The sequence below is a fragment of the Cyprinodon tularosa genome, unplaced genomic scaffold (genome assembly GCF_016077235.1).
Source record: "Cyprinodon tularosa strain WSP-4 unplaced genomic scaffold, ASM1607723v1 ctg70, whole genome shotgun sequence".
NCBI classification, from domain to species: domain Eukaryota; kingdom Metazoa; phylum Chordata; class Actinopteri; order Cyprinodontiformes; family Cyprinodontidae; genus Cyprinodon; species Cyprinodon tularosa.
This window is the reverse complement of record NW_024039452.1, coordinates 467,137-495,128: the sequence shown is the minus strand read 5'-3', so window position 1 is coordinate 495,128 and position 27,992 is coordinate 467,137. Positions and strand designations below refer to the sequence as shown.

At 36.0% G+C, this 27,992-nt stretch overlaps 1 protein-coding gene across 1 annotated transcript; it reads right to left on the bottom strand.

The window, feature by feature from the left end:
* Positions 1–168: 168 nt before the first annotated feature.
* Positions 169–27,708, bottom strand: LOC119772152. Its single transcript, XM_038268463.1, has 10 exons — positions 27,373–27,708; positions 17,385–17,530; positions 13,379–13,538; positions 13,147–13,246; positions 12,695–12,858; positions 12,471–12,595; positions 11,155–11,299; positions 5,402–5,501; positions 2,729–2,804; positions 169–2,626 (listed from the first exon to the last, which is right to left on the bottom strand). Exons 1-10 carry the CDS (start codon positions 27,440–27,442, stop codon positions 2,537–2,539), a joined length of 1,176 nt encoding a protein of 391 aa, XP_038124391.1. The 5' UTR covers positions 27,443–27,708; the 3' UTR covers positions 169–2,536.
* Between the last annotated feature and the right edge of the window lie 284 nt (positions 27,709–27,992).

Below are 27,992 nucleotides of genomic sequence, written 5' to 3'. Positions count from 1 at the left end.
ATATATATATATATATATATATATATATATATATATATATATATATATATATATATATATATATGTGTGTATGTATGTATATGTATATATATATATATATATATATATATATTATCCTATTATGCACAGCCAGCGACATAACATTAAAAATCACACGACAAACCAAGATATGAGTAGGTTTTTACTTAAGTCTTTGATTTCTACAGGCAGGTTTACCACAATAGTAGATTCAAACCCTGAAATTATGGCTTTTAGTTTCAGTGTGCCACCTCAAGATTTTTAGTGACCCCATCTGGCCACCCCTATTAAACATTTCTGGAGGCGGCACTGCCTGGATGTCATGCGGTCTAATTGGAAGTGAAAAGTTGTAGTCTACATTTATCAAGACAAGTGGAAACAAGCTCTTCTGGTACAATGGGGACACAAGTTCAATCTTGCATAAAACTTTACAACATTTAGCAGCATATCTCTCTGCAGTTTCAAGTTAATATTAGCTGCTAAAACTGTTTTGGATGATTCCTCTGATTTAAAAAAATAATATTAATATACTGAATTATAATGAAATTCCAATTATAACAATATGTCACCAAACATAAAGGACAGTCCAAAACAGTCTTTTTTATTGTAATGGTGATTAGTAGGGTTGCAGAGTAGGCACGGCTCAATATGGACATTACTAGGATTCCCAATCTTGTAAGCTGTTTGACTTATTGGTTATAGTTATATTTTAAGAAAAAACTAGTGATTTTTGGCAGAGAGAGACGTTCACATTGAATCTGGCTCTGCTGGAAAATAAAAGGATGCAATCAGCTGGATTCCCTTAGAATCTGACTGTATGATTTGATTGAATTGTCTCTGTAAAATGCCTTGAGATGACACATGTTGTGAATTGAATTTGCTAATTAAACAGCACTGAATTAAAGATAATTACTGAAAAATATAATTTCATAATAAATAACCCTTGGTCTATTACAAACTTTACAAATCAGTGGTTAAAACAAGGAGCATATAAATATAGAGCTACAGAAAGAAAGGTTTAACAGCAACGTTCACCTGCTGGATCATAAAACATCTGTACATCTGTTTAACAAACAATTCTTGCCTGTTTTCCATCTGTTTACATTATCTGTCTCTCTGTGTTGTTAGGTAGTAAAAAGCCAAACAGATCAACAGAGAGACCAGGGCCAGTTAACTTTAGAGGACAAAAAAAACTGAATGCACATGGAGATTTTTGGATTTCTTTGCATTGACTGGTAAACATGATACAGACAAAAGCAGCAGATAAACCCCAAGTTATCAACAGTTTCAATGTTTCCTCAGACATCTGCAGGGTTTTTTCCCCTCTCCTGAGAACATGCTATGAAATACATCCTAAAAAGGCAGTTAAGATTTTCAGTAAACTGTTTTGGTAATAAAAAAACCTCATTTCCATATAAAGTATACAGAAAAATCACCAGAGCCAGAGGCATAAAGCAGAGTTTGTGGGGTTCATTGAACACATTGACTCTGAACAGTGGATCGAAAGAGGAAATAATGTGTTTTAAGCTTCTCTTTCATATTTAGTATTTCATCAAAGAGCAGTAGTGCCAAACCGGATACTCTCATACCATCAGCTACCTTCAGCCATTAAACCCAAGCACACAGCCTTGTCTAGAGGCTGAAACAACTGAGACACAGCAGCAAGTAAGAGCTTCCTGTAAGAACAGAAGATCAATTATTTTCTTTTACACCACTCACGTTATCTTACTCTCCATACAATGCCTACTCTATGACTGGACTTTTTTTTTCTTCCCCATAATCAGCTTCAGAGAATCTGAATTGTCTCATGCAGTCCGCAGCGCACTTGATCAGCAACTGCAGTCACGCAACAGAGAGGAACCAACTTTCTGTGGCAACCTCTTTAGCCGCTTCTTCCTTCCAAAGAGATAAAACTTTCCAGTTCACTTTTCGAAGAGGTGATGCATCATCCTTCATTTTTATTTCTGCAGTTTGCTCAGACACAGTCTTGGTAAAAGAATGACGGGCAGGAGGCAACTCTTGAGTAGGGTGAGGAATGAAAAAAAAAAAAAAAAAAACCTTAAGGAAATATTGTCTTCCTTCACCTTTTTTACAGAAGCTATAAGCGTTTAGTGTATTTTATACAGCAATGAATCCAACTCTACATGTTTTTGTTGCTAGTATGTAAACAGTTCAAGGTTGGTACAAATTGACAATCTAAGGTCATCAGTAGAAAACAGGGTGGAGGTCATGGTATAGTTCCGGCGGGACCCAGGTTGTGGTGCTTGAAATGAAAGTTAATAGATTTATGTAAAAAAATATGTACAAAAGTACCACCTGAATAGCCATTAATTGAGGTGAAAAGGTTTCTTTTTCAGCTATGGTTTAAATCCCTGCGAACTCAGTGCACTGATATGACAGAACATCCTCCACCGTTAACCCTTTTCATTTACATCAATATGGCTGCAAAGACTGACAGCACAGCAATAAAGTCCAGCTGCCCTGCGCATAGTCCACTGTGTTCAGAAATGGGTCGGGATTATTTCGGCTGAACATTCTTTACAATCACGAGTGGCGTAGAAGGATCAATCATCTCCGTGTTTGGTGTGTACACCGCATCACTTGGATTCTGGAATAAAATAAAGAAAGGGTGTCAAAGCATTTGCGGAAATGGAGAGAAACTGAAATAAATACGGATGTTTTTATATTATTAAGCGGGAAAAAAACCCACCTTAGTTTCCCTGTTAATGTTAAACCAATCCTTTATTACAGACCGCTCCAGTCCGGGCCTAAAAATATGTTCATGTCTGCAAAGAAAAGAAAATAAACACGTGTCAGTAAATTTGTCTCTGGTTTGACATGGTAGTATTAAGAAAAACATTTAACATCTTTTTTTCATGTTTTTAAAACACAAGGGGAAAATTCACATTGAATAAGACAGCATAATATAATCCTAAACACATAATGGTACATGATATCTACATTATAGTCGAGCAACAATACAGCAGAAAGAGTTTTTACAGCCCTCTGCCAGATTCCTTTACTAATGCCAATAATCGCTTGAGCGATTCTAAACAGTCTGTTTTTATCCTTCACGCCTAACTGTCCAAACCACGTGCACAAAGTTCAAACACTTTCAAAAGGATTTTTAAAAACTGTATCCAAAAATACAGTAGATTGTTTGCTTTTTCTTTTAATCGAGCCACAGATGCTTAAATGGATTTCAGTCCTGAAATGAGCTGTTCTAGTAAGTTCTATAAAAAGTGTAGCTCTGGCTCCACGTTTTTGATCATCCTGGTTTTCTTCAGTCTCAAATCCTTTTCAGCCTCTAACAATCTACCAGGTTTGCACTGAACTGAGCTACATTTAACGTCTCATTGCCTCTGCGTTGTTTCTATATAGTGTTCAGGGTTTTGTTTTTTGTTTTTTTTTAACACAAATAGCATTTTAAATGTCATCAAAAAGTTCAACTGTGGTCTAAAATAACAATCATTTTCTCTGCTCCTTCATGAAACACTAACTTTAGTCTGTCATATAATTTTTTCTAACTCAGGAGTGGATGTTCTAGAACAAATTTACCAAGGGGGCCAGGGTGGGGCCGGTGTTTTTACATGGGATGGGGGCACATAACTAAAGAAAAACACACACGAAAAAGGGAAACAGCAGATTTTTTTGTATATTAAGTGAGCCTCAAAGCCAAGATTACAGATGCTTGAAGGAGACAAGGCGTTCCGAAACATTTCCGCCGGTGATCCCAAAAATAACGAAGCAAAAGACTACAGAGCTTTTAAAAATCTCTCTTCCTCTCTTAAAAATTATATTAAATGATCTAATTCAGGGGTCTTCAACATTTTCCTAGTCAAGGACACTCAAACTGATGGAGCGGGCACTGGTCCTATAGTCACTCTATTACAGATGGAGTAATGTAACAAAAGTAATTTCACCCTGGGATTCTGATTCTGATTCCTGGTTGATGGGACAGGTGTTGTGAATGAAACGGTGCCCCGCTTGAAAGAGCTCCTGTGTGTCGCTGAATGTGTGCATTGATGACTGAAAGGCATCTTCTGCCTCCATTATCTGTTGTGTTGAATTAATCTTAGAATGTATTTAAATACATTCTAATTAGTGGAAAAAAATTGCAGGTGGGAATATATAAAAAAAAAAAGTCTAATCATTTAAAACTTTCGCGACCCCCATGCAGTACCTCTGTGGACCCCCTAGGAGTCGCGGACCCTCTGTTGAAGACCTCTGATCTAATTCATCATTTTAAAAGGGTTCAATATGAATGTCTCTGATATTCCTGGTGGCCCTCTGTGGTAGTTGGTCCATTTTTAGCTGATTTTCAGTCCATATTCAGAGAGATTTTATTGGAATATTGCTTTAGAAACAAAATCTATTTTAAACTTACTGTTTCTCATTAAGTTCTTTGTTAACTAGTTCTTTAAAAAAACAAAAACACACACAGACAGAGGCCTCACATAATTTATAAGCAGTGGTCTAGTTGTAAAAAAAAAAGAAGCGTGATGGTGGAATTGTTTTTTTTTTTTTTTTCTATTTTTGGAAGCATACATAGCCTTATTAATATTCATAATGACCTATTAACCCAAAGCAATATGCCCTTGACCAAGGCACCTTACAGTGGAACTGTAGTGAGTCCCTGGACTGGCATGGCTATCACTGTCCCTACATGGTTAGGGACCAATGCAGTAGACAAATATCCCACTGGGATCAGCTTCATAGTCACAGTTGGCCACTTCTTTGATTTGATTTATTTTGCTCAGGCTACATAAAAAGCCCACAGCCTGCCGAATGCTGAAAGGGCAATATTATTGCCATTACTGTTAATATATAGTATAAATTTTATACAATCAGTAATAAAATGTCACAGAGGATGGTAGGGGGGGATGGTCATTTAAGAAGGGGGATGATTTTTAAGATTTTATTTTAAGAAGGGAGATGTCATCCCCCTCCTCCCGAGTATTGTTTATAAGGACGTCCACAGAGACAAATTCACAGAAGGACTTCATCCTGTGAGCACACGTTGATTTATTCTTTGAAATCCCCATAAAATAATAACGAAATGTGTGTCCTGTAAATATTTTCCCTGCAGACTTCCTCTGAACTGAAAAATGTCTTCTGATGCATATTGTTTGTTGTTTATAAATTTAATAATGATTTCCTAATGTATGGCAGTTCCCCAGAAAAGTGCAGCGAAGACAGCTCTTTTAAGAGGCTGTTTCCGGTTTTCTTCTTTGCATCATCGATTCCTAACCATGTTCCCCTATGTGGTAGCGGTTTTTGATACCAGCAATTCTAGATGATTTTCTCTTCACAACTATTATGCAATAGTCCTTCTGTAACAGACATGATCAGAACTGGTAGAGAGGGATGTGGACACACATACTTCTTGAAGCAGTAGAAGGACAGTGCGACACAGAAGCACACGATGATTGGGATGATGATAGTCACCAACTTGGTTGCATCGAAGCAAGTTTTTGTAGTACCTGCAAGAAAAAGGAAGCAAATTCGTTTTAATAAAAAAAAAAAAAAACAAGTTTAGCATTTTGCTCTAAAAATTCTAACCCCTAAAAAAGTTTTAGCTCAAGAATAAACAGCAGTATCCACAGCAGCAGTCCTCCTTTCTTAGGCAGACTTTAAACAGACATGATTGCTTCATACTTTATCCAGTTGCAGTAAATTCCACTGAATGATTTGCATGGAATGATAACAAAAGAAAAGCAAATGCAAGTATGTGCATGTCAAACCTCTGAAGAACACTTCCTCAACTGTTACTACTCTGTTCATTTTATTAAAAAAAAAAATGTTAATTTCTTACATAACTGCAAGTGAATTCGGTCCCAATTTCATTGACAGTTTTTTTTTCTTTTCTGTTTTTGGGTATTTGATTATGTAACGGCTGTTTTAGGGTCTTGTCAAAGCATTACAATCAGGATGAGGTCTGGGCCATTGCAACACACACAACACCATGCTGGCAGTTGGTACAGAGTGTTTGTGCTGACGTGTAGCTTTCTCTTTTGTCAAATGTCTTTTGAAATGTGGTCAGTCATGTTCAGTATGCCTCCATCTAGAATCTCAAGGGTTGTTGTCTTTCTTTATATGTAACACTGAAAGTGTAAACTTATTTGGCTATCAGGTGCCAACCCTTCATACTCACATTTTTTTGTTTTTTAAGTTGTGTCAACATAAACTGTTCTTGCTGGTGAAAACCTATAGTGTCTGGAATGGAGCACTTTTTTTATTCTTGTTTTAGTGTTTTACTTTATAGGACTGATATGGTCTGAAATGTCTCCCACTGTATGCATTTATATATATGAAAAGGTCAAGATCAGTGGGCTACATCATACTGTGTTGGTTGAGACTGACTGTCTACCACATAGCAAGACTAAAATTACAGTTTTGAGCTGTTCTGTTCTGTCAAACAAAACCCATGTGGTACTTTTAGCCTCCTGGCTGCATCAATCCACCAGATCAGTGGCATCTTATCACTGTAAGAGGTTGTCAGTTGTACAGCAGCACTATAGGGGGTAATAGTTCAGAAATCCCAATGGTTGAGTTTGCTTTGGTGGCGCAGTGGTTAGTGCACACAACCTACATACCCAAATCCCAATGGCTTTCAGCTTGTCCATCTGACAAGCTTGTTTGCCTTAACCTCACCTCAGATTTTTCTCTTTCAACAAACTTTATATTTTGAAACACCTAGCCGGTGCAGATTGAACACATCATCAGTGAAGGACCCAGGGTCATAGGGTGTTTTGGGTCTATGATCTTCAGACGCCCTCATCTGGGCGACCCACCTGGGGTTGACAGGCCCCAGTTTGTGTTCAAGCAGTGCGCTACTCCATGCGTCTCCCCTCTTGATCCACAGCCACCTTGAGGCTCTTTCAGGTGCCTCACTGATGTTTCTGGTGGCTCTTGTCTCAAGCAACCCTGCATGCCCGATGCACGGTCTGAGTGAGGAAACCTCTGCAGCCCACTTCTATTGGCTCACAGCGGGCCCTCCATCCACGGCGATTGTATGCCTCAATCAGCTCAAGACATTTCACCTTCTTCCTTTATTGAGCCCCCTCCATCCTGTCTTCCCAGTGTTTTTAACACTTTTAGCCCCTTTTCTGTAGTGTCCAGGATGAAATCGAATGATCAACACCAAAATTTTGACGACTGGTCCTGTCTCGGCTATTTGGCTAATGTAGAATCCCCCCCTGGCTGCTTCAGAATGGCTTGTATAGTGCATGTCAGATAATGTCCTTAAAACAACCTTAAACGTTCTTTTTTTAAAATATGCTACTCACCGAGTCGTCAGCGCTGTTCAATGACGTTCCAAAAAAAGTTTCGTAAAGAAAAAACGTTCCTGTAGTGTTTTATTTAGCATTTTGTAAATCCCATTGAGTTCTGTTGGAATAGTCAATATCCCTCCGCCACCGGAAACGGAAAGGGGGCCTGTTTACGCTTAGTTGTAGTCTTTTCGCAAGGCCCAAGTGTTTCTGCTTCACTCTGTGTACTCCGACGTCGAGGTGCTAACGTCTCTGTTAAACACTTTAAAAAACTCTGAAAATGGAATACGAAAGGTGGATTCTTGAGGACATATTGGACTTTGAGTTTGACGGTAGAGGATACCGTTTTGAACCGGAATATACTAAGGAGGAGTATATAGAGACATTGTCGCCAACTAGTGGTCTGGAGTGTGCAACGCTTCAGATTCGAACGGGAGCGGTTGTGATGTATCGGAAAAAATAGTTCTGGGATTTACAAAATGCTAAATAAAACTAGACAGGAACGGTTTTTCTTCACGAAACTTTTTTTGGAACGTCATTGAACAGCGCTGACGACCCGGTGAGTAGCATATTTTAAAAAAAGAACGTTTAAGGTTGTTTTAAGGACATTATCTGACATGCACATGCAAGCCATCCTGAAGCAGCCAGGGGGGGATTCTACATGAGCCAAATAGCCGAGACAGGACCAATCGTCAAAATTTTGGTGTTGATCATTCGATTTCATCCTGGACACTACAGAAAAGGGGCTAAAAGTGTTAAAAAACTGAATTTTCCTTTAAGCTCCAGTAACACGACTTGCTTTGTCGAGTTAGATGTTAAGACCAGATCTGGCCTCAGTGACGTTCTTGTACAGGTGCTGGTCATAAAATTAGAATATCATGAAAAAGTAGATTGATTTCAGTAATTCCATTTAAAAAGTGAAACTTGTATATTATATTCATACATTACATACAAACTCATATATTTCAGATGTTTATTTTGTTTAATTTTGATGATTACAAATGACAATAAATGAAAATCTCAAATTCATCATATCAGAAAATTAGAATATTGTGAAAAGGTTCAAAATTGATGGCCCCTGGTGCCACACTCTAATCAGCTAATTAACTCAAACCACCTGCAAAAGCCTTTAAATGGTCTTTCAGTCTAGTTCTATAGGCTACACAATCATGGGGAAGACTGCTGACTTGACAGTTGTCCAAAAGACGACCATCGACACCTTGCACAAGGAGGGCAAGACACAAAAGGTCATCGCTAAAGAGGCTGGCTGTTCACAGAGCTCAGTGTCCAAGCACATTAATAGAGAGGCGAAGGGAAGGAAAAGATGTGGTCGAAAAAAGTGTACAAGCAAGAGAGATAACCGCACCCTGGAGAGGATTGTGAAACAAAACCCATTCAAAAATGTGGGGGAGATTCACAAAGAGTGGACTGCAGCTGGAGTGAGTGCTTCAAGAACCACCACACACAGACGTATGAAAGACATGGGTTTCTGCTGTCGCATTCCTTGTGTCAAGCCACTCTTGAACCACAGACAGCGTCAGAAGCGTCTTGCCTGGGCTAAAGAGTGGTCCAAAGTCATGTTCTCTGATGAAAGTAAATTTTGCATTTCCTTTGGAAATCAAGGTCCCAGAGTCTGGAGGAAAAGAAGAGAGGCACTTCATCCACGTTGCTTGAAGTCCAGTGTAAAGTTTCCACAGTCAGTGATGGTTTGGGGTGCCATGTCATCTGCTGGTGTTGGTCCATTGTGTTTTCTGAGGTCCAGGGTCAACGCAGCCACATACCAGGAAGTTTTAGAGCACTTCATGCTTCCTGCAGCTGACCAACTTTTTGGAGATGCAGATTTAATTTTCCAACAGGACTTGGCACCTGCACACAGTGCCAAAGCTACCAGTACCTGGTTGAAGGACCATGGTATCCCTGTTCTTAATTGGCCAGCAAACTCTCCTGACCTTAACCCCATAGAAAATCTATGGGGTATTGTGAAGAAGAAGATGCAATACACCAGACCCAACAATTCAGAAGAGCTAAAAGCCACTATTAGAGCAACCTGGGCTATCATAACACCTGAGCAGTGCCACAGACTGATCGACTCCATGCCACGCCGCATTGCTGCAGTAATACAGGCCAAAGGAGGCCCAACTAAATACTGAGTGCTGTACATGCTCATACTTTTCATGTTCATACTTTTCAGTTGGCCAACATTTCTATAAATCCTTTGTTTTTATTGGTCTTCAGTAATATTCTAATTTTCTGATATGATGAATTTGGGATTTTCATTTGTTGTCATTTGTAATCATCAAAATTAAACAAAATAAACATCTGAAATATATGAGTTTGTATGTAATGTATGAATATAATATACAAGTTTCACTTTTTAAATGGAATTACTGAAATCAATCTACTTTTTCATGATATTCTAATTTTATGACCAGCACCTGTAATGTGCTCTGGGAACTTTAACTGCCCTCCGAGGTCCACATGCAACTGCCAATCCCGAGCCATGGCTAGCACTCCAGTTGTGCCTTTACCAGCTCTCTCAGGTTTCTCCCCTGCCCTGACAAAGAAGATATTGTGCCTCAAAGGAGACTGGTGCTTTGACTCCTGGATTCCAGTGCAGATGGTGTCTGCTACTGCCTTCAACACCTGGTTATGGCGCCACTTGTACCTTCTCTCTCCCAGTGCTTTAGAGCAGCAGTTTAAGATGTGCTCCAGCGAATCATGAGCCGGGCACAGTGAGCATGTTGGTGCTTCTGCAAGGCCCCAGGTATTAAGGTTAGATGGACTTGGAAGGACATCATACACTGACTGGATCAGGAACTTAAGTCTTGCTGGATCATACTTCCATAATTCTGTCCAGGTGATCTTCTAGGCAGATGCCTGGTCCCAATTGGTCCAGGCTCCCGGCTGGCGCACTTTCACCGTCCTACTTTGGTGTTCCTCGTCCACCACTGCACAAATCTCTCCCTGTAACATCTGTCGTCGCTCTTGTCCTCGGGCTTGGTCGTAGCGTGGCTTTGTGACGCTATGTCTCAGTCTCGCTTCTGCTTGGTTGACTGCCTGTTGTGCTCGCCATTTCCTTTTAATTCTGACTGTGATCCCGGCAGAAGAGACTCTGGGGTCAGCAAAGTCTTTGTAAAGCAACATCTCCCTTGCTCTGGTGACTTTAAACTCCTCCGTCACGCCAGTCAAAGGAAGCTGCAGCTTGTTGGAGTGCCCATAGAAAGCAATGCTGTTGAGGCTCTTTGGCAGACCCAGCCATCTACGTAGATATTGGCTGACATTGCGTTCAAAGCCCTCCACCATGGTCACTGGAACTTCATAAATCAGTAGTGGCCACAGAAGTCTTGGCAGGATGCCATACTGGTTTATCCATGCCTTAAACTTCCCTGGGAGACCAGACTTGCCCGCTGCTGCTAGCCATGCCTTTAGCTTTACGTATTACAGTAACAGTATTATCTGCTAAAATTTAAGGACTCTGTGTACTTGATCCTTCATTTTTAACACACACTCGTTTCAAATGTGCCATGAGCTATGAAACAGAAAGGGCTTGATTCAAAGACAAGATACATTGGCTGCATGCATATTTGCATATTATTTCTATCTGTTAGAAATGTGCAGCACAGTTTAAATATGAAGCACATGCCAGGCAACTATAATGTAGTATTTTCAATCCTGCTGAGAATCTCCAATAAACTTAATCTCTGCTGGAACTACAAATATTGAACTTGCCAATAACATTGAGAAATTACACAGTTATTACGCAGTAGATAACCCAAAATGTCCTTTTCTAAAGAAAAAAATTACACAAGAACAAAGTTATTCCATGACAGTGTAAGTAAGTAAGTAAGTAAAAGTGGATATTTACCATATTTAAATGCGCTGTTATCGCTTGTTATAATCCTGCAGTATATATCAGTAGCCAGTTTGTAATGAAACTCGTATTCACAGCATTTGTTGTATGGAATATCATCCACAGTCCACTTTTCATTGAACTTATACTCACGGTGATGCTGAAACAAAAAAAAACATTTTAACTTGCCTACTTACATTACATTACTGTAAATGTGTAAAAAATAGAATGCATGTTAGTTGAGCAAAGCGATAAACACACCTTTAACTAGCTTTTGTGTAATTTTTAATGTAAGTGTGTTAGCATGTTATCTCAGGTTTGTAACAAACATGCACACAAAAATGTACTCAAGTTAGTGTTTTATCCATATAAACATTTTATATTGACTGAAATTCATTGTACTTACTACATTTATGCTTGGCCCTGACATTGTCCCCAACACTTACCCTTACAAGTATATTTCTAACCAGAACCTTAAGCCAAATAGTTCTCACCATACCTCTAAACCGACTCCTTGGGATTGAAAATAGACATCTGCCACATTAGGACCGGCCTTTGGTCACTGTCTTACCTAAAGGAGCACCTCAGTTAGCCAATAAACTTCTTTCCTGCTGTCTGTCCTGATTTAGTTGATACAAAGAGAGTCGCCCAAATGCATGCTCAGTGTGAAGAATTGCTAGAAGTTTATGCTTTCAGTTTCATTGTGTCCTCGGGCAAAAAACTTCCTCTGCATTTCCTACTGATGGTGGTCAGGGGGCCAGGTGGCACCAGTGTATGGCAATCTCGCTTCTGTCAGTGAGCCCCAGGGTAGCTGCTGCTACAATGTAATTTGCCACCATCAGTTTGTGAGTATGTGCGTGAATGGGTGAATGACTGTAGTGTAAAGTGCTTTGGTCAAGACTTCTGACTTGAAAAAGAGCTCTACAAATACAAGACTTTTACCATTTACAGAGTCAAGAATGCAATGCAATCAACTGACCAGTGTCACTTAATGCTAATACAAGCCGGGCAAATCCTACAGTTTGTTTTCCATCAATAAAAAGCTGCTAACTAGTCTATCTATGATCTGTTTGATTTATCGCTGCAAGGTGTCTTGAGATGAGCTGTGTTAATAAATTTAAATAATTCACTCCCCAATGTACTATCCACATGAAAAAACAGTTGTTGTTTTTTTTTTTGGTTGATGGGCTGAAAATTGTATCTTTTTAAACAAAATTTTTTGTCTTGTCATCACTCTGCCCCAAACTAAACCTTGATCCACCTTTTTAGAGTCACTGTTGTGACACAACTTTTTAAAATTTGAACATTTGAACGTTGACATGGAAACTTACCATTTCCTCTCCACATTCTTTGTACCAGATAAAGCAATTCCAATCACATCCAATACTTGGAATCTCCCATGTCAGTTGGAGATTCTGCCCATTCTCCTGCACTGTGACATTTGGCACCGGTATTGCTGAAACATAAAAATATATATATATATATATGAATATCAAAGAGCCATACTGGGCACGATGCAGTTAAATAATTAAATAAGTAGCCAAAGACAACCGACCATATTGAGGTCTAAAGGTGTTCATTCTCTTCTCACTCTCCACAAGAATAAGGGGGTCTTGACTGCCTTTAACTTTGACTTCACAAACATTCCTCCCTTTTTCTTTAGAAGACCCTTTACACTTCGTTAATGTTTTTATGTGCTCCTCCTCTTGCCCTGGAACCCTGAAACAACAACAGGAATAGCTGAGGGGTGAACAAAGTTCCTTCTGCTTCACCTAAAAAATGCAAATGCAAGTTCCTTAACAGCCACTAGATGGAGACCTTACTCTGTAACAAAAAAAGTTACTGTAAACAAAACTGTACATTCAATATTAACAAGGTTCATAAACATAAAGAATACCACACTATCTCTTTGGACATTTGAATTCTTTCTTTTAAGTTTTTTAATTTATTTTTTTTATTTTGTAAAAAACAGACATTGTTGAGAATAATAAACAAACTGATTCTTACCTGTAAGACACAGTCGGACTCGGTGATTGGTCAATTGGAATCCAGGAACAATTAAAACTGCTGCGCAGGAAAAAACATTTGAAGTCCTTCACCAGCTCAGCTGCTCGGCACAAACAGGAGAGAACAGAAATAGTTTGATGATGTACATCTGATTTAAAAGCCTAATAGTGTAAATACAGGCTGAGTTAAGCCACTGCTTTTATAGAGTATGCAGCGTCCTCCTCATCTTTACCATGTTGTTTTGGTGCACGGATCTCTACTTTTACAGGCTTGCTTTCAAGCTTCCGACCTGGGCATTCAGCAAATGCATGAATGCTGAGCTCTGAACTGCTGGATATCAAATCTTTACTCAGGAAGTAGTCTGTGTAATGCTTTAGATGTGTTGCAGCACCCTGAAAGAAAACAGAATTAATCAGGCCACATACTGCAGATTAAAGAACGTATTGTTGTTTTTATTTCTTAATTACAGCTTCAGCTTAGATGTATTAACTAAATTGGAGGGTTTTAACTCTACAAGCTGTAGCAAAGGAATAACACTTTAATTTTCCTGATAAAAAAAATAATGCTTAAATAATTTGTAAATCACAAATTAATGCTTACTTTCTAAGTATAATTGCATTGACTAAATATAAAATATGTCAGACGAGAAATATGATGCCAAGGACTGTTTCAGCTTGAGCATTCAATTACATTTTTTGTTGTTAAAAAGACAGCGTGTAACAATGTTGGCATTTTATTACCAAAATTCAAGTATTGCTTTAAAACTTGGTGTCATGATGGATTTAGACCTGAACCTTCAGAGGCTAATAAAAGCAGTTACTAAGTCAGCATTTTATCACCAGAAGAACACAAGGATTAAAGGACTGTTGTCCAAGAGTGATGTGGAAAAACTTATGCTTTTATTTTTAAAAGAATTGATTACTTCAACTGTGTCATGATAGGTTCTCCTAAAAAGTCCTTTAAGCAGCTGCAGCTGATCCAAAATGCTGCTGTTCTCACTAGAAGTAAGATAGAGCACATCAGCCCGCTTCTGAAGTCCTTCCACTGGCTCCTTGTAGCTCAAAGAATGGACTTCAAAATCCTTCTGTTAGTCTATAAATCACGGAATAGATCAGCACCTCAATACATAACAAGTTTGTTGTCAGTGTATCAACTTCCCAGACCAGTCAGGTCTTCTGGTTCCAGCCTACTATGAACAACCAGAACCAAACATGGAGGAACAGGATTTAGTTGCTATACTTAACTTATCTGAGCAAACTCCAAGAAGACTGTGAAAGTTCTAAAAAACTAAGTTACCCACTTATTGCTAACTTTGAATGTTAAAGTTATAACTGAGGTATTATTAGTTTAAGTTCGTGCTCCAACTGTTTTATACTTGTCTTACTATCTGCCTACATATACAAATTAACTTGCCTTTCCTTTAAAACATATTCTGCAAAGTCTAACAGCATAACACGAAAAACTAAATTGTTGTTTTAGTTTACAAATAGTACGTATCTAAATACATAGTGGGCCAATGGGAGAAGCCATGTAGCATCACCATTTTTGATCAGAATAAGCAAAAATGGTGGAGAAACTTTTCCGTCTTTTTAGTTTTACCTGTATCTGAAAATGTGTTGCAGATGGCTGAGGAGGTTTAAACAAGAAAACACCACCCTGGATTATTTGACTTTCCGCTTTCTGTTGCAATTGAGGACCATATACAAGCTTTGTCAAATAAGAGGCAAGGAAAACAAACCAAAAAAAAGGAAAAGAAGTAACAACCAGAAGAAAACAAGAGTTTACATCTGTGCAGCTTTTACAGGGTGGAGACGGTTTGTGAGGAAACGGGGCTTTAAAGGGGAACACCGGTTCTTTTACATTGGCCCCTTGATTTTACGTTATTACATCATCTTCTACTCACCCAATGTCATTTGGAGCTGTTCCAAAGATATTTGGTGTTGTTATATCCCAGTAATGTCCTCCTATGGGCAACGACTTGAAGGCACAAGCTAAACTGTTCATAATTTATCATTTATGGTACGCCAGCATTCATAACATGTAGGCGAATCACTGTCCCCCAGACATCCGCGAATATATTTTTTTATATTTATATTTTTTAAATACAAAGCGGAGTGTGTATGACGTCATCAGTGCGCCGGACTGGTGTTGTGACAGGCAGCCCGGGCCACAGGCGGCTACGCTCTACCCCTTCTATTCATTCTAGCTAATCTGAATCATTCAATTCCATTTGGAGAGCGAGATCATCTGTGGTAGTAGCACTAGACATCTTCCAGGCATGTGAGTAAAACTAGCAGCAGTTTAGCAGACAGGAAGAATGAATGGTAGCCGGCGCGTGCGGATGACGTCATACACGCACCGCTTTATTTAAAAAAATATAAATATAAGAAAATATAACCGCGGATGTCTGGGGGACAGTGATTCGCCTACATGTTATGAATGCTGGCGTACCATACAGAACAAATTATGAACAGTTTAATTTGTGCCTTCAACTCGTTGCCCATAGGAAGATGGTACTTGGATATAACAAAACCGAATATCTTCGGAACAGCTCCAAATGACACAAAACTAATATGGGTGAGTAGAACATGATGTAATAACGTAAAATCAAGGGCCCAATGTAAAAAAAAAAAAAAAACCGGTGTTCCCCTTTAAGAAGGACATGGAGGGTACACGCTTTCTGCTGGACAGGTGAGTTAATCTATTATAACACTGATGTTTATTTTTGTGTTATGTTAGAAAAGACAGTCCAGGAAATAGTCTGTCCCCCTGGCAGAGACAGTTAGTTTGTCTGTTAGCCTACACTGGATGATCTCAGATGGAACAGTTATCAGCTGCTGTTATTCTTCACATAAGTCATATCAGCTCGCGAGCAAAGCCTTCTTTCAGCTCTGTTTTCAGAAAAATGAAAACAGAAAACAAAAATGTTTATTGAAGTTGATTTGAGAAATCAATAATTGATATGTCCCCAGCATTCAGAAAGAACAGAATGCCACGCTGCCTCTTTAGTAGGTCTCAAAAGCCTGAAGGGGAGGCACCAGTCTGTCATTTATAATTAAATTACAACGCCATTAGATTGAGCTAAGTCTTAGGATAAGTCTAAGGATTTTAAAGTCTGTTTTGAAGTCCTCAATCCTCAAACTTTATTTAACCTTATAAAATATATTTAATACTAGCAAACTCTAAAAGGAGTGTTGTGAAAGTGAGGAAAAGGAAAGAACAAACTGTAACCACTTTTAACCGCATTTAGACATCCATTGTTGCTGTTATGTGGGCATCTCTTTACCTTTACCTTTCTTAACCATAATAGAACACTGTTTAAGAAGGTTATTAAGTTAATTTTTGCTCAAGGGTTGATAACCTCTAACATTGTGCTCTTCTGGTGCTTGTAGTGAAGTGTAAAAGGCTTACATCATCCACCCCCATCAACAATGTGTGAGTGTGAAAGCCTCCCATTCTAAACGTTGTATTGTTGTGAAATACTACAGTGGAAGTTCATATAACCCGTCAATGTCATTTTACAGGTTTTGAAAGAAATACCTGTTTTTATGACTGACAGAAAATCTTTTTGACAATGAGTAAAGATCTAAAGAATCAAATGTGAATGAATATTGGGTAAAATAATATGAAATAAAAATGCTGGAAATTATAAACCTAATTTGTTTTTTAAAGGTGCAGTGAAAATAATGACAAAGGAAAAGATTTAAGAGGGCTGAAATGATCGAATTAATTCTCAGAACAACAGAGGTGTAAACCATTTACATAATCAAACATTTAGGAAGGTTAACTCCCTTTTCAACCAAATTAAACATAGGCAATCTGAACTCTTTAGGATATATATGACTGAAGAATTATAAAAGAAATGTGCAATGCTTTGATGATTTTGTCAAGCAAGACAAAACTTTTCATTACAAAACTGAATGTTCTTTTCTGTTGAGGAAAGTATTAACAAACAAGAAAATATATTGCATATATTGCAATATATTGCATATATTGTAATTCCTGATAAGGATATTTAAAAGGGCATAAATAAATGTATTGCATTGTTTTACTGTAGTTGTATAGGATCACACTAAATGGCCTAAACTCCAACTTTAGGACATGTATTTAGATGGAAACCATCTCATATTTATAAGATCCTTTTTTCAGCAGTGGAACATTCATTTAATTTGAAATCATATGCACATCTTTTAAAATGACAAATGGAAAGAGTGAGACAAGAGAGCTGCAATATTTACAGGTTTGTTATCCTTGCGCTGTATCATATATTCGACTTTACAATCCTCTGGCAGCTCCTTGGGCCTCTTCCAAAACCAGGTCACATTGACAAAAAAACCATCGACCCAATGAAAAGAAGTGTTGTAAGGGGCAGGAAGGTGAATATCTGTAGGAGAAAAAACAAACATCACAGATAAGTTAATCAATCAGTGAAAATTCGCTGGAGTTAGACACAGCCTTAGTAGTTCTTACTCGAAAGCCTTTTCATTTTTGGGACATAGACCTGGCCATTACTGGCCCTAAAACCGACGATCAAACAAAATTAAAAACCAGGAGAAACAAAGAAAAGTAAACAGATGTTTCTAGTTTTCATGAGATGAGCCCTTGAATTATAAATTACCTAGTGTAAATTAAGTTGCAAAAAAAGTGAATAAGAAAAAAAGCTAATTGAAAAGTTAAAAACGTAAGTTAAAAAGTTAATAAGCCTAGTAAACAATTATATTTAGGCTTATAAACTAAAAGATTCAAGCTTTAATGCCTCTAAGGTTATGTTGTACCAAAGAAAATGTGTTTCTTTCACTGTCAGTGTTTTTCATGAATTTCTTATAGAAGCACTTTTGTTATTTTTCTTAATATATTCAGGAAAGTTGGCGTTTCTAGTTATTGCATTGACATTCATTTTGCCATCAAAATATCAATATTTTTTTTATTACTACAAAGGTAATAAGGTCTTGTCCTCGATTCCAATAACACTATTGGCTGGCCCTATAAAGGGTTAATAATAATAAAAATGAGGGTGGTGTACCATTTAGCTTTAGCTGTACAGACATCCTAAGTTCCTAAAACTCATTTCAGGGAGGTGCTTTCTGTCTTTCATGGACTTCATCAAACAGTGCACCTCGCCACGGTGTCATCATTCCTCACCATGGCTGGTTCTAGACAGGGGCCAACGGGGGCCAGAAATTCTAATGATGATATGCGCTGGAACAGACATGGTTACTGATAGATCCTTTGGAACTACTTCATTATTTTTCTTTATAAATTCTGTTTTACTAATTATTCAAAAGCAATAAGGTGATAGCTTCAGTGGTATTGAGATAAGATCCCAGTTTTAATCTGCTAAATGTTTTGTTTTTCACAACACATTTAAAAAAATCCTCTAATTTTTACAGATGAATTTAGTTCTAATTCAAATTTTATAGAAAACAGTAGTTTTAACTCAAATTAAGTCAAAAATGTGTAAAATTTCTAAATTACAAATGTATATTGACCTCATAAGAAACAGAATTTCTATTGAACCTAATTGAAAAGAAATTTCACCTCATGCAGCTCTCTTAATATATTTGAATCCCTTGCCCTGTTTTTTATTTCATGCTTTTCTGGGCCCCCATGAAAACATGTTGCCCCCCTCCTGGCCCTCTGGTACATTTGATCTAGATCCGCCACTGTTCCTCCCCTTCACTAGACGTGGATATACTTTAGTAAATTTCCTCGAGGATTCAACCTCTGCCGTTTCACAGGATGCATAGCTTTGAGTGGTAACTAGGTGACTGCCAGAGAGTAACCAGAGAAACTTATCAGACTGATCCAATCAGCTCTCTGATCAACCAGTCGCCTGGATCGCTGGTTGAACAGAGCATCACTTTGCACAGGTTTCACAAGTAACCTCCTCCTCACACCCCGCGCTCTCTTGTTGTCTGCGCAATCGAAGTAGGTCTAATCTGCACATGATGCACAACTTATTGCCTGCCCGCTCTCAATCCATTAAAAAACACTACCTCGCAGAGTGTAAAATCCAACTCACGGCATCCGTGAACAACTATCGATATCAGGGAGACTCCCGGAACTTCCGGGAGACTTGGGATGTCTGGCTGTACAAAGATAGGATCACAACTATCCTCTACTAGATCAGCGTCTCCATAGTCACAAGTCGCTTTTGGCCGTCTTGATCTATTAAATTATGAATTATTCACCATTTTTCCTATTCTCCTGCCCCCATAAAAAAAGCAAACAAAAAAAACTGCCCCTTCAAAATCTTTCACCAATGCTGTCAGACACTGCTGTCTGGGTATGAGTCGCAATTGTAGGGATTTCCTAATCAATATCGACATCAGAAATCAATGTCAAGATATCAAAAACTGATATTGGAATATATCTGTTTGCATTTAAACTTTCAGATTAAAGCTAACTGATAGAAACGATCAATTTCTTTTTGAAGTTTACGTAACCAACTAGTTAATGCCAAATGCGTCAGTTGTTCTCATACCTAGAGTTGTTGACTCTTGTTTGCTTCTATTTAGTTACTATCAGTGGATCAAGCCTTTTCCAACATCTCACTACAAAATTATGCATATTTTGTGCTGATACTGTATCGGGTAAACAATAGTATCAGCTCCAAAAAAGTAAAAAAAAAAAAAAACAATCCACTGGACTTTGTTTCCAAGTTTGAAGACATTTCGCTTCCCATCCAGAAAGCTTTTTTCATTCAAAATGTTTGAAATAGCTTTAAGTTTGAGGTTTTATACATTAGCCCAACAAAGCCTTGTTTTTGCTTAGAAAACATGCAAATTGAAACGGAAAAACAGGTTCAACCCTTTGGAATGGGGGTCATTTTGCTTCATTGTGAGCCTGCAATGCCCGCAAAGCAGTATTGCTTAATGCTCAAAAGTGTTATACCCTTGGAAATGAAGTTGTATCAGATAATTCTACACACAAATAGATATGCTCTAGTAATCAATAAAATCATAATTTTGTGCAAAACTCGAAGAAACACCTGAAGTTATTGATGTAATTTGTTCATCGCTTTTGCCAATAGGTATTATTAGAAGTAGCCCAAACTATTTCAGATGCTTCTCTAAGTGAATTTTTAGTTTGTTATTCCTATGGTTACATAAAAACACGTACTTTAGCTCAAATAATAAAAAAGTGCTCCACTGCACTAAATTTAAGGGTTTTCTACATATATAAATCAACTGAATTCATAACAACAAACCATTGAAGCTTTCACAGTAAACAAAGATTGTACAAAACGTAATCTTCAAACCATGCCCAACATTATCTTAAGGCTCCATTTCAGTTTCTATTTTATTTCTCTTTACTTACTTCCACTAGGATACCTTTATTGAAAAAAGCAATGTATAATTTATTGTTATGCTGATGACATCCAGAAATATTTACTTTTAAAATCTGATGGAGCCGAGCATGGAGAATTTGTGGAAGTGTTTACAGGATATCAGAATTTGGATGGAGCTGTACTTCCTCAGCTTATTTAAAAATAAAACAGAGACCATTGTGTTTGGAAAAACTGACCTGTTGACTGGATGCAAGAGCACTTCTCCCACTGTTCTTCTGTTAGGAATCTCTGGGTTATTTTGAATAACTTCAAATATGACAGGCATGTAAGTGCAGTTGTTCAGTCTATTTCTTTTTTCTTTTTAATCTGAGGTTAATTAGTCCATGTATTCCCTATTTCTAGATGTTATCCTTTAAAGGGTCATTGATGCTTTTCTCTTTTCTACACTGGAAAAACATTCCTTCTGTCTCCTGCTGGTCCAAAATGCTAGCTGAAAGGAGGCTGTTATACTTTTTTATTCATTTGGACGATTAAACTGACTGTCACTCTGGCTCCCTGAGCAAAGACCATTAACCCACACTGCTCCCCGGGTGCCACAAATGGCCGCCCGCTGCTCCCCAAGGGGATGGGTTAAATGCAGAGAGTGAATTTTGTTGCGCTCTACTTTTGACAGTGTAATGTACGGAAGAGAATTAGGGCCACTGGAAAAAAAAAAAGTTAACTGATTTTAAAATTTTATTTCATTTTAATATGGGAAAAAATTCAGAATTCTGACTTTTTTCTCAGAATTCAGACTTTAATCTCAGAATTCTGAATTTTTTTCCTCAGAATTCTGACTTTGATCTCAGAAATTTGGATCTTAATGTAGATGGGCACCATGAAGGAAGAGATGTGGGAGAACTCAGCTTCACTGACAAAGATGTCAGAAGAAAATGATGGAATTAGGCAACTTTTTACGTAACAGAGGGGTCCCCTCATTAGTGGAGGAGCAGAAGGTCATTAAAACAAGAGAGCTAGTCTCTAAAACAGACATGGCTATGGCTTGATGCTAACATGTTTGTTAGCTGTCAGAATTCTGAGATTAAAGTCAAAATTCTGAGAAAAAAGTCAGAATTCTGAGATTAAAGTCAGAATTCTGAGAAAAAAGTCAGAATTCTGACTTTTTTCCCATGTTAAAGTGAAATAAAATTTAAAAATCAGTTAACTTTTTTTTTTCAGTGGCCCTAATCTTCTTCCGTAGTAATGACAATAAAACGCTGGAAAAAAAAAAAATTAACGTGTAAATATTAAGATGTGAGACTCCATGTACATGTTTACTGCTTAATTAGTTTCAAGTGCATGCAATTATGCAAGTAAATTTTCAACTTCTTTAAATTCTAAACATTTCATTCGATCTATTGCCATTCCTAATAACTGTACAGTTATTGCAAAAGAAATCAGAAATAAAATCACTGTAATTGCAAAATATTGTTAAATTGTTTTGGCAGCAGGAAAGAACCTGCAGTTAGATCATTTCATATATTCTATGTTACCTTTGAAGAATGACTTATTGGTTGTAAAAGTTAACTACTCGTTCGTCCTTTTACTTAATGATATTAAATCATTCAGTCGTTAAAATGTCAAGTAGTTTTCTAAGTTTCTTGTCTAAGGGATGCCAAATTTAATTTCAGCTTTGCAGTTGGATTTTCCAGGTTCTCAGTGAGACTGTTAAAATGTTCAAAGGGAAAAAAAACAATACTTCATATATTTCATAGTTAGCAGATTTATTAACCTGCATCTCTTTCAGTTTTGAAACCAGAAAGCATAGTGTGGTTTCACATCACTCTGTGGACCGTACACCCACCAGTGTTTATAAGTTCTAATTACAAACCTTAAATCAACTTGTTCCCCACAGACCTAAGAAATACACTCTATTATTATCTGAATTTTTAGCTATGGTAACAATGAAAACATCTATTATTTGTGTATTTTAGTGCCATAACATCTCATAACCAAGTCATTATCAACTCCAGACCAAATAAATGAAAAATAAATAAATAAAAAATGAAAAAAATAAAAATAAAAAAAATAAAAAACAAGGTTTAAGTCAGAAGTCTTTTAGGTTGAGCTTAAACAACAGCTGACATGTAAAACTGTTCAACTGGTTCTGTTTGATTTTGTATCATTTTCTGAAACTCAAGGAAATGGAAAAAGGGGCCATTCCTATTTAGTTTATGCATTTTCATGCATAGTTTACTAATTAAATTACTCATCAAAGAGCAGGTTGGGGTGTGACTCAAATTCCTATTAGATGGCTCACAGCAAAACTGTTTCAAGTGTAGTTTCAGATCTAGCAAAGGTGTCAAAATATAATCTGTGTTCATGATGGTGAAAGGCAGAGGGTGACGTGCTCTGGGGAGTTCACTTTGTTCTATTGTTGTTGCAAGCAAAGAACATGTTTTGTGAAATCGAAATGAATAAAATTACAATCCAGAAATGAAATTTTGAAAAAGATTTTGCGGGGAACTTTGCTGCTTTCTCTGATTTTTTTCTTTATATTTTATTCCTTCAAATGTATTTTTTTTTTTCAAAATCAATTTATAAATTTTGTTTTTTTTAAGATTCAGCGTTCTTTGCTCACAACAGTAATGAAACAAAACTTACTTCACAGACAGACTCATCTAAAGTAGGAGTGTGGAGAGATGCAGAGGTGGTGCAGATGTTTGTAACTGACCACACTGACCGCACACAGAAGGACAAAGAAAACTGCATTATTTCTTTAAGCGCTGAAAAACTAAAACAAAATAGGTACCAGTTATCAGCCAATTAGGATGTAAAATATCGTGATATATTGACCAAAATCCAATATTGTGTATCCCTATATGAGATAAGAAAAACACAGTGAAAATAAGCTTTTGTTCTTCATAGGACTTGCTGACTTTTCATATGAGCTTTTCATATGTCCCCCTGTGATAAATTTGATCTTAGCAGATGTTTATCGTATAAACTCCAAGTATAGTGTAAAATATCCTTTAGTGAACCTATAGTTTTCCTTTTTAAAATTACATAAATACAAGTTTTTTTTCAAGGTTAATGTAACTGAGATTGTCAGAATGCATTTCCCATAACAGAAGGTTATAAACCAATAGGATACTTTTAGGATTCTGATTAGGCTTGAAACTATTTTCTATATTTTCAGTCTGGAGATGCAACTAAGAACAGAACCTGTTGAGATAAATCAACAAAGACACCCTGTATATGTATGTAAATATGTGTGTATATATGTGTATGTATATATATATATATATACATATATATATATGTGTATGTATATGTATATATGTGTATGTATATGTATATATGTATATGTATATATATATATATATGTATATATATATATATGTATATATATGTATATATATGTATATATATATATATATATATATATATATATATATATATATATATATATATATATATATATATATATATATATACATATATATATGTATGTATATGTATATATGTGTATGTATATATGTGTGTATATATATATATATATATATATATATATATGTATGTATATGTGTATATATATATATATATATATATATATATATATATATATATATATATATATATATATATATATATATATATATATATATTAATAGTTTAACTATATATACATACATGCACATATATATACATACATATTTACATAAATATACATAGATACATATGGACAAAAAATTATAAAATAAACAAGTATATATATATATATATATATATATATATATATATATATATATATATGTATATGTATATATATGTGTATATATATATGTATATGTATATATGTGTATGTATACACATATACATATATATATATATGTATATATGTGTATATATATGTATATATATGTGTATGTATACACATATACATATATACATATACATACATATATATACACATATATATACATATACATACATATATATATATGTATATGTGTATACATACACATATATATACATATATATACACATATACATATGTATGTATATGTATATATGTGTATGTATACACATATACATATATATATATGTGTATGTATATGTAAAATCTATATATATATATTAATAGTTTAAATATATATACATACATACACATATATATACATACATACTTACATAAATATACATAGATACATATGTACAAAAATTTATAAATTAAACAAGTAAATAAATAAAATGTTGTTGAGCAACACTTTGAGGCAGTCACTGAAATAATTTCTGCATCTGTTGACAGGTATGTTGGTTCACTCTTCATGAGCAAAACTCCTTAATTATTCTTACTCTTTTCAGTTTTTTAGTTATTTGAATTACTAGTGTGAATTTATCATTTTATTTAATGGGAGGGTATGTAAACTTTCAAGCACCGTATATTTTAAGGTGAGTGTTGATGAAGGAGGGCAGGATCCTGGAAAGAGCTTAAAAGAGCACAGATAAAACTGTAAGAACCCCTTTAGGCCCAAATAACATCCTTATTGTGTGTTTACAGCCAAGATTTTATGTTTTCGGTTTTGATAAAACAAATAGCCCTGGCACAATTTTTTTTCTGGCTTTCAAGTTCCAAATGTGATTAAAAGTTAATGTTTAGAGACATTAATCTGGTACCAGTTAAACTGATTTTACTTGAGAAATTCAGTGGTAGCGGTTAAAAGGTTCCCCTGTTGGCAACTGGTTCCCCAGTTGTAAAAGCTGACTAAAAGGCGTGTCGAGCGCACTCACAAACAGCTTTTAAGTACATTAACCTCTTTTAGACAAACTGGGTTCTGCTTTCAGTAACAATAAAGCCAGCTATATAAACAGCAAAAAACTATAAACAAGTCCAGCCACATCATATTACAACATTTTCGATTATAATAAAGTAAAACAGCTGTTGGCATAGATAGATAAGGTGTAGGAAATAAATATTTTGTATGTGATCCTCCATTTTCAGCTGTAGCCAGAATAAAGGGTTGCTCCAATGTTTTTCTATAATCTGCTCTGGTTATAAAATCTACAGTAAGACTCTTTAGCTGAAACACTAACAGGGAACTGCTATAATTTCAACAGAAATATTACGCATTTAGATCTTTTTTCTGGGGTTAACAGTAAGATACTTGAGATTATGTTTAAAAATGCACAAATTACTTGCTAAATAAATGTATTCATGGAAGGCTAAGGGATTTTCATCACAATTTTATATAAAAACGTGTTGTTTTTTTTAAAGAAAAATATATTCATCAACAATAACAACTAATCCAGTGTGGAACTTAGTATTTTTATTTTATACTCTGTTGTTTGTAGTAAACAGAAATCATAAAGCACAACCCTTGATGCAAACAAAAACAAGAACAGAACTAAAAACCAAAAAATGTTTCTTTTTCAGTAGGGCTTTTTTTTTTTTCTTTTTTCAAAAAACAAAACATTAAATTGAAGTACAACCTTTTTTTATTATTATTTTCTTTTTTTTACTGACACTCATAACTCTGTATTTGATGGGATTTCTAATCGACAATTTAAAAGAGTGAAAACTAAATAACTGGCCAAGCTGAAACATTAACAGGGATCTGCTATAATTTCAACAGAAATATTACGCATTTAGATCTTTTTTCTGGTGTTAACAGTAAATTACATGAAATTATGTTTAAAAATGCAAAAATTACTTGCTAAATAAATGTATTCATGGAAAGCTAAGGGATTTTCATCACAATTTCATACAAAAACGTGTTTTGTTTTTTTTAAAGAAAAATATATTAATCAAAAATAACAACTTATTTATTGTGGAACTTAATGTTTTTATTTTATACTTTGTAGTAAAAAGAAATCATGAAGCACAACCATTAATGCAAACAAAAACAAGAACAGAACTAAAAACGAAATAATGTTTCTTTTTCAGTATGGCTCTTTTTTTTTTTTTCAAAAAAAAACCAGAACATTAAATTGAAGTAAAACCCTTTTATCTAAATGTTTATTTTTACCGACACTCATAACTTTATATTTGGTGGGATTTCTAATCGACAATTTATAAGAGTGAAAACTAAATGACTTGTCAAGAAAAGCGAAATCAGTTTTATTTTCAGATCTGATCATCATATAGGAGGCGCTGTTTGAGCGAGGATCAGAGGATGGCATTATATAAGAAAACAAGCCACTTTTTAAGTTTCTCTTTGCCTACATGGCTTTCTGTGAGATATCAAACTATAATTTTAGAACACATCTACATTTTCCCTAAATTCTTTTTTTATTTATATAAAAAATATTGAATAAAATAAAATCTGTTTATGTTTTAATTACATATTCCGAGTTCGAATATAGTAAATCAAACCATGTTTATGTTAAGAAAACTGCCATAAAAATTCCCAGAATCTACCTGATTAAGAGATTAAATTAATTTAGATTTTAAAGAAGACTTTGTGCTTTATAGATGAGCTCAAGGCTTTCTTGAAAATCAGTTTAAACGGATGCGTCATGAGACTAATCATATTTAGTTAAAATAAATCAGTTTTTATTCAATTTTATTGAAACCACTATAGGTGTTCTACATCCTCATTTCGGCCAAGTTTCAGCCACGAGACTTTTTATTTAAGCACTGAATGGCCAAATCATTTTAACGCTTTTATTTATTCATTCATTCATTTATTTTGCTTGTTTTCTAAACGAAAGTAAGACTCAGAGAAATTATCTAAAGTAGATTAATTAATACTGAAGGTGGCGTCAGGTACAATAATTACCTGCAATTACCCTGCAATAAACAAATGTAAGGTGCGTTCAAATCATAAAAGGAACAGTGACATGATAAAACAGCAACAACAGGTGGTGAAATCTAGGCCAGACTTTAAACTGAACTCGGTTCCCAAATTTAAAGCAATAAGTAGAAAGAAAGGAAGGGAAATGTTTGGTTTTACCTGCTTCTCTGCAGGGTGCCATCGTGATGGCGGAGCTGAGAAAGGTGAGAAAGTGAAGCGTCGCGCGCATGGTGTCCTCGAGCGTCTCCGCGGTTCTCCGCGCGACTTCTCACGGGCGCTCTTGTGTAGGAGAGGAAGAACAAAAAATAATAGAAATCACTGCCTGTCCCAGGCCGGCATAAGCGGAGAGGTGCCCAGAGGATTCCCTAAAATAAGCGGAAGTAAAAAAACCCAAATGAGCACAGAAACATAATAATCCCAGACAGTCTGGTTGGGTCAGAGGTGTCTGAAAGGAACGGCAGTCTGTGTCCACACAGGATTGGTTTAATAAAACACTGCTTGACTATGTAGGAGGAGGGAAATAACACACTACAAGGAGGAGTAGCGCATGCGTGACATATATCACCAACGCAAGTGTCCATCCATTCCTCCAGGAAGTCGTCAGCTGCTTAATGAGTCAGTGAATCATTAAGCTGAAAATCTGTATGGTATTGGATTTGTGCTAAAACACATTAAGAGAGCTGGGAAATGTCTAAACAATATACAATCAATCTCATGGAAATCTTCTCCGAGCAGCAGGATCTAAGTTCAACACATCAGGTGGTTTATCATGGACTCTA